This window comes from Geotrypetes seraphini, chromosome 3 (genome assembly GCF_902459505.1).
Source record: "Geotrypetes seraphini chromosome 3, aGeoSer1.1, whole genome shotgun sequence".
Taxonomy (NCBI): Eukaryota; Metazoa; Chordata; class Amphibia; order Gymnophiona; family Dermophiidae; genus Geotrypetes; species Geotrypetes seraphini.
This window is the reverse complement of record NC_047086.1, coordinates 214,478,689-214,491,455: the sequence shown is the minus strand read 5'-3', so window position 1 is coordinate 214,491,455 and position 12,767 is coordinate 214,478,689. Positions and strand designations below refer to the sequence as shown.

General features: G+C 44.3%; 1 protein-coding gene across 1 annotated transcript in view; it reads left to right on the top strand.

Annotated features, from left to right (window-relative positions):
- Positions 1-12,767, top strand: part of LRP1 (LDL receptor related protein 1) — a 777,705-nt gene that overhangs the window by 726,084 nt on the left and 38,854 nt on the right. Inside the window, exons 78-80 of the mRNA XM_033939435.1 lie at positions 1,882-1,988; positions 4,677-4,793; positions 8,593-8,769. Of these exons, the coding sequence (XP_033795326.1) occupies positions 1,882-1,988; positions 4,677-4,793; positions 8,593-8,769 (401 nt within the window). The remainder of the gene's footprint in view (positions 1-1,881; positions 1,989-4,676; positions 4,794-8,592; positions 8,770-12,767) is intronic.

Sequence of the window (12,767 nt, the reverse complement as noted above, 5' to 3'; positions counted from 1 at the left end):
AGGTCTTTTGTCTCTTCTTGATGTGATCCTTTTCTTGAGGGTGGCAAAGTTGATTTGGCCTCCTGTTCACCCTTCAGTTCCGGCTTGGGATCTCAGTCTGGTGCTTTCAGTGTTGATTCGTCCTCCGTTTTAACTCCTTAGCTTCTGCACGCTGAATGACCTTACTTTGAATATGGTTTTTCTTGTAGCCATTACTTCTGCAAGACATGTGTTGAAGTTGCAAGCCTTTTCTTGTCGTTCTCCCTTCTTGGAATTTTCAAAGGAGCGTGTGGTGCTGCAACCTGTTCCTTTTTTCCTTACTAATATCATTTCCCCCTTTCAGGTGAATCATAGTTGCCCTTCTGGTTTTGGGTAGTCGGGAGGGTACTTTAGAGCAGAGGCAGTTGCACAAGTTGAATATCCACAGAGTCCTCTGCACTTACGTGAAAAGGATTCAGGAGTTCCGATGGGCAGTCGTAAGGGGGAAGGTGCCTTTAAGGCTTCAGTTGCATGCTGGATCAAAGAGGCTATCCCTTCGGTGTACATTCTTCAGAAGAAACTAGTTCTGGATTTTCTCAAAGCTCATTCCACTCAGGGTCAGGCGGCTTCCTGGGCTGAGACTTCTTGTGCCTCCGGTGGATATCTGTAAGGCTACAGTTTGGTCTTCTTTGCATTCTTTTATGCATCACTATCAGCGTTCAGGCGTGTCGGGATGCTGTTTTTGGTGAGCGTGTTCTTGTGGTGGCTCTTCAGGGGTCCCACCCTTGATGGGCACTGCTTTGGAATGTCCCATCTGTCTGTGCAAATCTGGAGAGATGCTAAAGAAGGAGAAAATAGGTCTTAAATGCTAATTTTCTTTGTTTTAGTCCCTCCAGACCAGCACAGAACCCACCCAGTGTTTGTGCTTGTTGATGCAAAGAGTCACTTTTTTCTCAGGAATGAAATCTGCTAATTTTTGTTCTTTTTTGCCATTTTTCTTGTTCTGAGGAGTGTAAATAGTTATTGTGGAGCAGCAGCAGCATCTGGTTCAACTGGTATAGCTGGCGAACTGTGGGGACAGTTTTGGTTACCTGTTCCGATCCTTCTCCAACAGTTGTATTTTACTTTAAAAACAAACAAAAAATAGAATTTTAGTTTTGCGTTCCTTTTCTTCCAGCTGGTATATTTGTATTGTTCTTACTTTGCTATTTGTCAGACTGATTCTATGAGGGATAGCACAGCCCACTTGTACTGTTAGAATTCAGTAAGTTCTCCATCTCCACCTGCTGGCAGAGGAGCATAAACCCATCTGTCTGTGCTGGTCTGGAGGGACTAAAAGAAAGAAAATTAGCAGGTAAGACCTAATTTCTCCTTTACTTAGTCTAATTAAATTACCCTCAGAATTTCCAAAATATATATGTGTGCCTGTGAAACTTGAGGAGGTATATGAGTGAGTGTGAGAACTGCACACACTTGGGTGTGTGAAAGAAGGTTGTGTGACTGAGCGTCAAGGATTAAAGAAGATGATTTGTATGAGAGGGAAGCTGTGTGTGTTTGTAAAACTGAGGCCACTGTTCTTCCTCCTCCTCGTCCTCTCTTCTGCCCACAAACTTTTTTTTTTCTCCTTCACGCTCCCAGGGTAGGAGTGAGGAAGAGACAACAGCAGGTAACAATACACTGGCTATTTTGGGGAGTAATCACCTGCCCACCTTCCCATGAGAACCATGAAATGGAAAGGACGACACTAACCTATGTCTGTTTTCAATCCGTATCTTAAAAATAAGAAAATAGGGGAAATCGGCATCACCATTGGGTATTCTCCACTTACTGTAAACAAGAGAGAGAGAGATGTGCAGTCTAAAATATGCTGATTGGTGCATCACTATGTGCTCATTATGTGCGTTTTCTGGTTTCATCTTTAAGAACAATGTATTGGTCTGACTGGGGTAACCACCCTAAAATTGAAACTGCAGCTATGGATGGGACACTGAGACAGACGCTGGTGCAAGACAACATACAGTGGCCTACAGGTAAGCCTATGGACAGAATTTACCCGAGCACGGCTGATATTAAGTGTTGGTACCTGAATAACTAAGAACAGACAAAAGGATCTCCTAAGTTAGCCAAGTATCTAGGTACCTGAGTTGTACTACTGAATATCGATAGTACCCGAGTAGCTCCTGGCAGGCTGCTAATTGCCTTTGTATTCAGTTCAAATTCCTGGATCAGAGCTGCTCATGAATATGCAGGCACAGTTCAGCCGGCAGAGACAGCGTTTTAAGAAACAGACCACCGCCGGCTGTCGATTATTTCATTCACAGCATACAGTCCTCACTAAAATCATGGGCACAAATATGATCCTGTACAGCTGTTGAACAGTGTTAAACTTGGCATACACATGAAGATGGGCTTGGAGGTTTCTCAGCACCCATTCGTGCCAGAAAAATCTCTTCTCCTTTGAGCAGCAGCAGCTCTTAAGACCCTTGTACTGGGGTGAAACAGAAGAAGCCCTTTCTAGTGATATGCCATTTTCGTTTCACACTGATCTGTGCCTAGACTCGTACATGGTTTTCACTTTCCTCATTTCAAGAAAGCTACCTTGAATATTTGCATTCGGGTTTGGAAGGCTGACCATCTCCAGCATCTTAACAATGACTAAGGGAGTGTGTGGCACAGTGGTTAAAGCTGCAGCCTCAGCACCCTGAGGTTTTGGGTTCAAATCTCACACTGCTCCTTGTGACCCTGGGAAAGTCACTTAATCCCCCATTACGCCAGATAGATTAGATAGAGTGTGAGACCACCAGTACGGACCTGACTGTAAACCACTTAGGCTTAAAGTGGTATATAAATGCTAAAAAAATAAATATATAATTGCAAAAATGTAAAATTTTCCAGCACGACAAGTGTTCATAGGAATAACATGTCGGGGGTGACTGATGTGACCCATCCCTAGAAGGAGGGTATTTCTTCCTGAATGGTAGGTATCTTCCAGAGGGGCTAGAGCAGAGTATTGTAAACTGTGTGCCTCCTGAGATTTCAGGTGTGCCACGGTACACTGGGGAAGAGGAGAGGTGCTGGCACCGACTGACTTCTCGCGAAGAGAGGCATGTCTTGTAAGCAATCTCCCAACGCCGGCACCTCTTCTCTCCAGCGCAAGTCCTTCTCTCTGCGCAAGGCCCGTTTAAAGGGCCGTTGCACATGTGCTGACGTTGGCGCGCTTCCGGGTGTATCGAACCAAGGACACTAGGTTTAGTGTGCCCCCGGCTCGAAAAAGTTTGAGAGACACTGGGCTAGAGGAATGAAAAAAGGCAGCAAAAGTGCTAGATGGCTTTCTGGAGACATTTCTCCTGCTCCTTACCTTTTTCTCTTAGAAAGGCAGTGTGCTTTTTTTTCTTTTTTTTTTTTTTTGTCTTTTCTGCAGTCTTGTGGAGTTGGGGGAGTTTGCCCTGATAATAATCTTACAAGGAGATCTCAAACCTCTTTAAATCTTTTGTGGTGATCAAGGTTTTCTAAAGGTGTGCTATAAATCTACAGCTGGACGCTCAACTCTTTATTTGTTCTCTGTCAAGGAGAGGAGCTTGGTACCATTGTTGAGTAACAGCAACTCCTAAAGTTACCAGAAAGAATCTCTACTGTGTTTCCCTGAAAATAAGACAATGTCTTATCTTAATTTGGGGATCAAAAAACAATTGGGCTTATTTTCGGGAGATGTCTTATTTTTTTCATGTACAACAATCATTTCTCCCTGCCTCTCCTCCACCCCAATTCTTCCTCTTTCCTTTCTCCCCCCCCCCCCCACCATGTGCAACATCTTTTCTCCCCTCTCACCCATCCCCTTGTGCAGCATCTTTCTATCCCTCCCTCCCAACCCCCTGTGCAGCACAACCCCACCAACCCTCCCACCGTGAAACTGACATACTGTATCTCCGAGGCCTCCTAAAGCAGCAGGGTTGGGAGTTGCTGAAACGATGAGTCTAATTTTTTCAGCAAATCAGGCAGCACTTGTGTCAGGGATGGAGTCAGGGAGTGTCAGGGACATTCAGTGTGGGGAGGGGGGCTTTGGGGGTCAATCTTAACTAGGGCTTATTTTTGGGATAGGTCTTATATTAGGAGCATCTTTAAAAATCATGCTAGGGCTTATTTATGGGATAGGTCTTATTTTCGAGGAAACAGGGTAATAGCAACAAAGCTGCTTTTGATTCCTGGGAGATCTGGAATCAGTACTTCTCTCTATATTTTTTCTTGTTTGGATGTGAACTGGAGAAACGAATTCTCTGGAGGCCAATTTATTTGTGTTCATTCCTAATATTGTACTAGTCTTTTCAGTAAGCTTTTAATGTTGGCACAACTCTAGTTGCATGGAAAACGTTTTTTAAGTGACTTCGTATTGATCCCCTGGACCTTGTAGCTTTGTGCCTTGCTCTCCCATGACTGACTAATATTAATCCCAGGGGTGTATCTAATTTACTCTTCCTCCATAGACCCTGAAGGAGGACACTGAGCAAAGGGACTGCACTTCTTTGAAAATACTATATTGGCAATAATATTTTGGTATTTAAAAGTATGTTGTAAAGGTGGAAAAATGAAGGACAGTTCTTCTGTTAGCACATTAGCTGCAAAGCGTGTGAAATGATTCCAGTTGAGGTAATGCTCGGGAAGGGGACTGTATTGGTAGAGTCATAGGCACTCTGAATGGTATGGCTTTGCTTCCTCCATAGGCTTAGCAGTGGATTACTACAATGAGCGGCTGTACTGGGCTGATGCCAAACTCTCCGTTATTGGCAGTATTCACCTCAATGGCACGGATCCAGTTGTGGCCATTAACAGCAAGAAAGGTACAGTGGTGGTTTCTAATTTACTTCAGAAGACTCACTCAGTCATGTCTGTATGCACCTTTCAAGGTTATAAATGTTCATACCTTTCTTATGTGTAAGTGATTAGTTATCATTAGCAAACAAAGAATTAACTGGCATCTAAAGCATGCACTAAAATGCCACAAAGGGGGAAGGGGAATCCCTACAGCAAAAACACAAAAAGGAAAAAAAGTGGGGGAGAGCAATGGACTTCTAACAAAAAGAGAAAGAAAATCCCAAGGTGTAACTAAAAATAATTGGAGTCTTCAAAAAATTGCAGATCCAAACAATCGTTGCAAGAAACACATGTAACAGGCCCAACATGGCAATGTGTTTTGGTGAAAATCAGGCCTGCCTCAGGGGATGGAACCATCTATCAAAAAATATATATATACAGGCAGTCCCCGAGTTACAGATACCCTACTTAAGTATGACTCGTACTTAGGAACGCGGTCATGGCTTCATTTGCTTTCACTGAGCAGTATTTCCAGTGGCATAGACTCCTACACTTCTCCTGCAGCAGATTCAGGAATGATGCGTGGCCACATTAAAAACTGTGTGGTTGTGCATGCAGTACCTTAGAAAGAACACTGGTAGGGACAGTTGGCCCTTTTGTCAGTTGGGAGCAGAGGAAAACAGCAAGAATCTTAAAATCTACAAGTTCTGAGTTACATACAAATCTGACTTAAGAACAGCTTTAAAAAAAGAACTCGTTCTCAACTCAGGGATTGCCTGCATACAAAAAGGGACAACTTAAAATACCATATTTTTTGCTCCATAAGATGCACTTTTTTTCCACCCAAAAGTGGGTGGAAATCTCACTGCGTCTTATGAAGTGAAGGTACAAATTTTGTTACCCCCATACCATTGTAAAACCCGCCCCCCCCCCACCGCCGCATCACCTTTTTAAACTCAACTGCCGCACCACCTTTTTTTTTAACCCCGCCCATCCATCCATTGTTGTCGTCCCCCCTTTTTAACCTGGTGATCCAATGTGTATCCTTTCCTCATCTTATTTCCCGGCTAGCGGCACACAGATCAGCAGCGCAGACGCCAGAAGCAAGCTTTATGCTCTCCTGGTTGGCCCTGCACTGCTTTCCGAATGGCTGCCATAGGTTCTTGCAGGACTTGCAAGAACTTACGGCAGCCATTCGGAAAGCAGCATGGGGCCGAGCAGGAAAGCGTAAAGCTTTCTCCTGATGTCCATGCTGCTAATCTGTGCGCCGCTGGCCGGGAAATAAGTAGGAGCCCAGCAGAGTGAAGGCTGTGAGCACTATCTGAAAGGTAGGTGCTGCAGCAGGGAGGGAAGGAGAGAAGCCCGCTGGAGCTGCTAGGCCCACGAGCAAGGGAGGTGGGCTGGAGCCGATAGACCCACGAGCAGAGGATGGGTGGGCAGGATTTAAAAAGGTATGGGGGGGCTGGCTTGCTTGCTGGTTTGGGGCTGGCTGCCCGGTTTGGGGCTGGCTGGCTGGCCTGGGGTTGGCTGGCTAGTTTGGGGCTGGCTGACCTGGGGCTTGGGGCTGGCTGGCCTAGGGCTGGCAGGCTGGCTGGGGGTGGGCTGGCTTGGGGCTGCCTACCATTAGACGTGCCCACCACTAGATGTGCCCTGTACCCTGTCCAGGCCTACCACTAGACCACCAGAGGGGAGACAGGGTACAGGGCACACCATTTGGTTCAGAATTTTTTTTTCTTGGTTTTTCCTCCTCTAAAGGTGGGTGCATCTTATGGTCAGGTGCGTCTTATGAAACAAAAAATACAGTATAAACAAAAATCATTATAACATAAAAGTGAAGAGGTATAAAAAGACAAGAAATCTAAAATACATAAATGTACTCAACAAATGGACATACAGGAAAAGTTATATATATTCAAAAATGTGGCTAGAAAGTAGAAACATATATTGGAAGTCCTTTGCTCTCCCCATATTAAGCATTCATTCTAGGACACAAGCTGTGCTTTTCCAATATTAGACAGCATTCACTTGTTATAAAGAGGGGTAAAGAATATACATCTTTGATAGCTTATGGGCTTGCAGACAGTATAACATATAAGAAATTACCCCCCCCCCCCCTTTTATGAAGCCGCGTTAGGCTTTTTTATTGCTGGCCATGGCATAGGAATTCTATGAGTGTCAGATCTAATACTGCCGTGACTGGCAATAAAAAAGCCTAACATGGCTTCGTAAAAGGGGTTGTAAATAACATAAAACATTTAGAATCAGAAAATAATATTAAATATTGAACTAGGCCAGTACTGGGCAGACTTGCACGGTCTGTGTCTGTGTATGGCCGTTTGGTGGAGGATGGGCTGGGGAGGGCTTCAATGGCTGGGAGGGTGTAGATAGGCTGGAGTAAGTCTTATCAGAGATTTCGGCAGTTGGAACCCAAGCACAGTACCGGGTAAAGCTTTGGATTCTTGCCCAGAAATAGCTAAGAAGAAAAAAATTTAAAAAAAAAATTTAAATTGAATCAGGTTGGGCAGACTGGATGGACCATTCAGGTCTTTATCTGCCGTCATCTACTATGTTACTATGTTATAAAAGCAAAATTCTTGCAAGATTTTGAGTTGGACCAAATGATTTAAGCCCCCCTTTTACTAAGCCACGATAGAGGTTTCTACCGCTGCCCAGAGTGTTAAATGCTCCAACGCTGTTCCGACGCTCATAATTCTTGAGCATCGCTTGGAGCATTTAGCACCCCGGGCCACGGTAGAAGCCTCTATTGTGGCTTAGTAAAAGAGGGCCGTATTTATTTTAAAAAACTTTTAACCCATGTATAGCTAAGTGGTTCACAAAATATGTACAAAATATAACATTGAATATCACAACAATTCAAAACGCATTTAAAAACAAAATAGAATCGTATAATCATACTTCACTCCATTTTTTTTGAATACTGCTCCTAAACTGCTTAGAGAAAACTTAAATAAAATTAAAAGACAAAATACAGTCATATAGTCATAGCTCATTCCATCTTTTTAAAACGGCTCCTTAAAATGCTTCAATAAAAAGATATGTCTTCAACAATTTTTTAATTCATTCAGCATATTTTTATTCATTCTCAATTGACCAATTAAATTGTTCCCTAACTTAACCCCTGCCATGTATCAAACAAAACAGCTTAGGGATATATGCAGGGAAAAGCCTTTATGCCCGATTCTTGGACATTTTTTTCATTTGTGTTGCACATTCATGTTAAAAAAATTTGTATTTAACATACAGTGCTCATTAATCAACTTTATGCACATTAATTTTATTTTATGCACACTACATTTTTTTCAGGCATACTAACAGATCCATATTTCTTAAGCAGTCTAAATAGATTCCTTTATCTGGCCGTGCTACTGAGTCTGTGCACTGCCATGCAGAAAGTTCTAATCTTTTGCTCCCTGGGCCATCCGGTGCTGAGGATGGTGTGGCCGCCACATTCACATCCTTTAAGGAAGTGAGTCTTGGTCATCATTCAACAGCAACAGCTAGTGGGGTCCATGTTTGCAGGGTTCCCAAAGGGGATTTGATTTATAGCTGAGGGCTGTTGCTACAATGGTTGGGCCAGATTTGGAGAGATATATATAGCTGAAGAAAAACCTTGGATCATGATGAATTGGAGGCTCTTAGGACCAAAACCTAGCCCTGGTTCAGGTTGAACTGGGACCTCAAAAACTGCTGGGTCAAAAAATAAGTATAAGCTTTCCAAGATCCCAAAACAAAAAGTAGAGATACACTGTGTTTTGGATTTGTCAGTGGACATGCTTAATAATGCTCAATTATTTTTCTTTGTAGGGCTGAATCATCCATTCAGCATCGATATCTTTGAAGACTATATTTATGGCGTAACATACATCAACAATATCATCTTCAGAGTGCACAAGTTTGGCAATGATTCAGTCGTCAGTCTAACATCTGGAATAAACCATGCCACTGACGTTGTTCTCTACCACCAGTATAAACAACCAGAAGGTCAGTGGTGCTGTTAAGATATTTTAGATAGACGTTGGAATCAGTATTCAGTGGCAGCAGTGAGGGTTTTGCTGACTACCACTGGCATTATTCCTGAATATTCAATGCCAGGCTACTTCTGGGCTTCAGCATTGAATATCTAGTTTTTGGGGAGCCAGCTAGCTTGGGCAGTTAACCCGATATTTGAATCTAACTGGCCATGGCTTGCTGTATAAAAATAGGATTGATTTTATGCAGTTACCCTAGTTTAAGTGATAAATATCATTACTTAACTGGCCAAGTGCTGTCTCTAACCCCAAAATAGCCGTTTTTCATTTAAACGCTAACTGCTAAATTTCAGCGGCAGTAACTACTTAAGTGCCACTGAAAATTAGCAGATAGCTCCAAACAAGCAATTTAACTAGTCAGAAACTGTTTTTTGACCAGTTAAATTGTTTCGACTGTTTTTTCATATATTACCACTTCTTTTGGTGGTATAATTTCAGGGCATATGCTACGTTTCTTCATAGCTGGGCAACCAAAATGCTAATCTTGAGGTAGAAGGAAAGTAGGGGAATGACTGGTTGTCAGCATGGAATGAAGGGCTGGGGGATCCTTTGGGGGGGTTAAGGAGGGGGAAAGGGGGGTGGTTTTGCATTCTTGTGTTATTTAAATGTATTTGATGACAATGGTTTTTGGATTGTGGGTCCTTTTGACGAGTTGGGCCTGTAGCTCTGTATCCTATTCTGTTATTTTATTCTTTTGTACCTATTGCTGGTCATCAACAAAATTGGTTGAACATAAGAACAGCCATACTGGGTCAGACCAATGGTCCATCTAGAGCAGGGGTGTCAAAGTCCCTCCTCGAGGGCCGGAATCCAGTCGGGTTTTCTGGATTTCCCCAATGAATATGCATTGAAAGCAGTGCATGCAAATAGATCTCATGCAGATTCATTGGGGAAATCCTGAAAACCCGACTGGATTCTGGCCCTCGAGGACCGACTTTGACACCTGTGATCTAGAGCATTATCTTGTTTCCAACAGTGGCCAATCCAGGTCGCAAGTACCTGGCAGAAACTCAAATAGTAGCATCATTCCATGCTACCGATCCCAGGGCAAGCAGTGGCTTCCCCCATGTCTGTCTCAATAGCAAACTATGGATTTTTCCTCTAAGAATTTGTCCAAACGCTTTTTTAATCTACCTATGCTAACTGCTGTTATCACACCATCTGGCAATGCGTTTTAGAGCTTAACTATTCTTTGTATGAAAAAATATTTCTTTTTATTGGTTTAAAGGTATTTCCATGTAACTTCTTGAGCTTCCTCTTGTATTTATAATTTTTGATATAGTAAAAAATCAATTCACTTTTACCCATTCTACACCACTTAGGATTTTGTAGACCTCAATCATCAGCCATCTATTTTCTAAGCTGAAGAGACCTAATATCTTTTTGTCATGTGAGAGGAGTTCTGTCCCATTTATCATCTTAGTCTCTCTTCTTGGAACCTTTTCTAATTCCAGTCTTCCTATCTTTTTTTTTTTTTTTTGAGATAAGGCGACCAGAATTGAATGCAGTACTCGAGGTGAGATCACACCATCCTCTTGATCTTATTTACCGTCCCTTTCCTAATAATTCCTAGCATCCTATTTCGTTTTTGGACTGCTGCCGCACTTTGCACAAAAGGTTTCAGCATTTCGTCTACGATGACACCTAGATCTTTTTCTCGGGTGCCGATTGCTAAGCTGGATCCTAGCATCTGCTAACTATGATTTGGATTATTCTTATCAATGTGCATCAGTTTGCACTTGTCCACATTAACGGCCTCTTTTACAAAGCCACGCTAGCGGCTGCGCTGCGCTGCGCTAATGGCCCCGAAGCCCATAGAGATTTAAAGGGCTTCAGGGCTGTTGCCGCGCGGCTTTGTAAAAGAGACCGTAAGTTTCATCTGCCATTTGGTATGTCCAGTCTTCCAATTTCCTAAAGTCTTCCTGCAATTTTTCAAAATTCACATATGTTTTAACAACTTTGAATAATTTTGTGTCATCTGCAAATTTAATGACCTCACGTGTCGTTCCAGTTTCCAGATCATTTATAAATAGGTTAAATAGCACCTGTCCCAGAATAGATAGTTGCAGAACTCCACTATTCAACCTTCTCCATTGAGAAAAATGGCCATTTAACCCCAAGCTCTGTTTTCTGTCCAATGACCAATTCCTAATCCACAACAGAACATTGCCTCCTATCCCATGACTCTAACCCCCCTCTTTTACAAAGGTGCGCTACCCTTTTGATGGGAAAAAAAGCCATCCTCACCAACTGGCTCTCCCGTGATCCCCCGTCATATGCACATTGGAGATCCCTAATGATAGTGCACGCAACACTGGAGAGACGCATGGTGGGAGACTTGACTCTTGGCCCGGGTCGCAAATTTTGTCAGGTGTGAGAGCACTTCTGGCAGGACCTCACACCGCGTGCTCGCAGTAGACTTTTGAATCTTTAAGATTTTATTCCCACTCTCAGCTGTTGGACTGGCCATGGATTCTTGGGGAGGGGAGGGGGGGATGGGAGGGGAACTGATTATATTGTTGAAAATGTTATTTCCTGAATGGTACTACTGTTTGTATTTGCTTCTTACTGCTGGAATAATAAAAATCATTTAAACATACAAAGGTGCGCTAGCACGTACATGTTATCCTATGGGCGCGTTAGCGGTTAGCGTACGCGTTGATTTAGCGCCCGTGCTAAATCCACGCTAAAACGCTTAGCGCACCTTTGTAAAAGAAGGCCTAATTTTCTTAGGAGTCTCTCATAAGGGACTTTCTCAAAAGTTTTCTGAAAATCTAAATACACTACATCAACTGGCTCACCTTTATCTACATGTTTATTCACATCTTCAAAGAAATGAAGCAAATTGGTGAGACAAGGCTTCCCTTGGCTGAACCCATGCTGACTCTGATCTATTAAGCCATGTTTGTTTACGTGTTCCACTATGTTGTCCAGAACTGAGGTCAGGCTTACTAGACTGTAATCTCCTTGATCACCTCTAGAACACAATTTAAAAATCAGCATTACATTGACCACCCTTTAGGTACTACGGGCAATTTTAAAGCGGCGAACACTGCTGCCAGATACTATAGGAGGTAATTCTACAACGGGGAGCTTCCATGTAGGCCCCTCGAGTACAGACAGTAGAAGCCTGTTCTAGAATGGCACCTGGGCATCCACATTCCATTATAGAATACCGTATTTTCACGTAGATAACGCGCACCCGTGTAAAGCGCGCACACGGGTATAGCGTGCGGAAAACACAAATTTATGTACAGAAATTTTAATATACCGCGCACACCCGTATACCGCGCATGCTGCCTGACTCTCCCGTCGCCGCCCGACTCTCCTTTCGCCCGCCCCGACTCTCCTCTGGCCACCCCAACTCTCCTTTAGCCCGCCCCGACTCTCCTCTCCCCCTTGAAGTCCTGTCCCCACCCTGAAAGCCTGATCCCCTCCCCCCGACGTCTGATTCACCCCCCCGCAGGACCGCTCGCACCCCCACCCCGAAGGACCGCTCGCATGCACTCCCACCCGCACCCGCAACCCCACCCTGAAGGACCGCTCGCACCCCCACAGCCTCCCGACCCCCCCCCCCCATCATGTAGAAGCTCCTACCGGTGTCCTGCTGCTTTCTCTTGGCGGTCCCGGCCCTTCCGTGAGCCCTGCGCTTGCGCTGCTTCCTCTTCCAGCGGTTCGCCCTTTCTCTAACGTCAATCCCTCTTGCCCCGACTCCCCGACACGATCGGGGCAAGAGGGAGCTCAAGCCCTCTTGCCCCAGCCAACCGCGGCACCCCCGACACAATCGGGGCAAGAGGGAGCTCAAGCCCTCTTGCCCCCCCGACACGATCGGGGCAAAAGGGAGCCCAAGCCCTCTTGCCCCGCCGACTCCCCAACTCCCTGACAATATCGGGCCAGGAGGGAGCCCAAACCCTCCTGGCCACGGCGACCCCCACCCCGCACTAGATTACG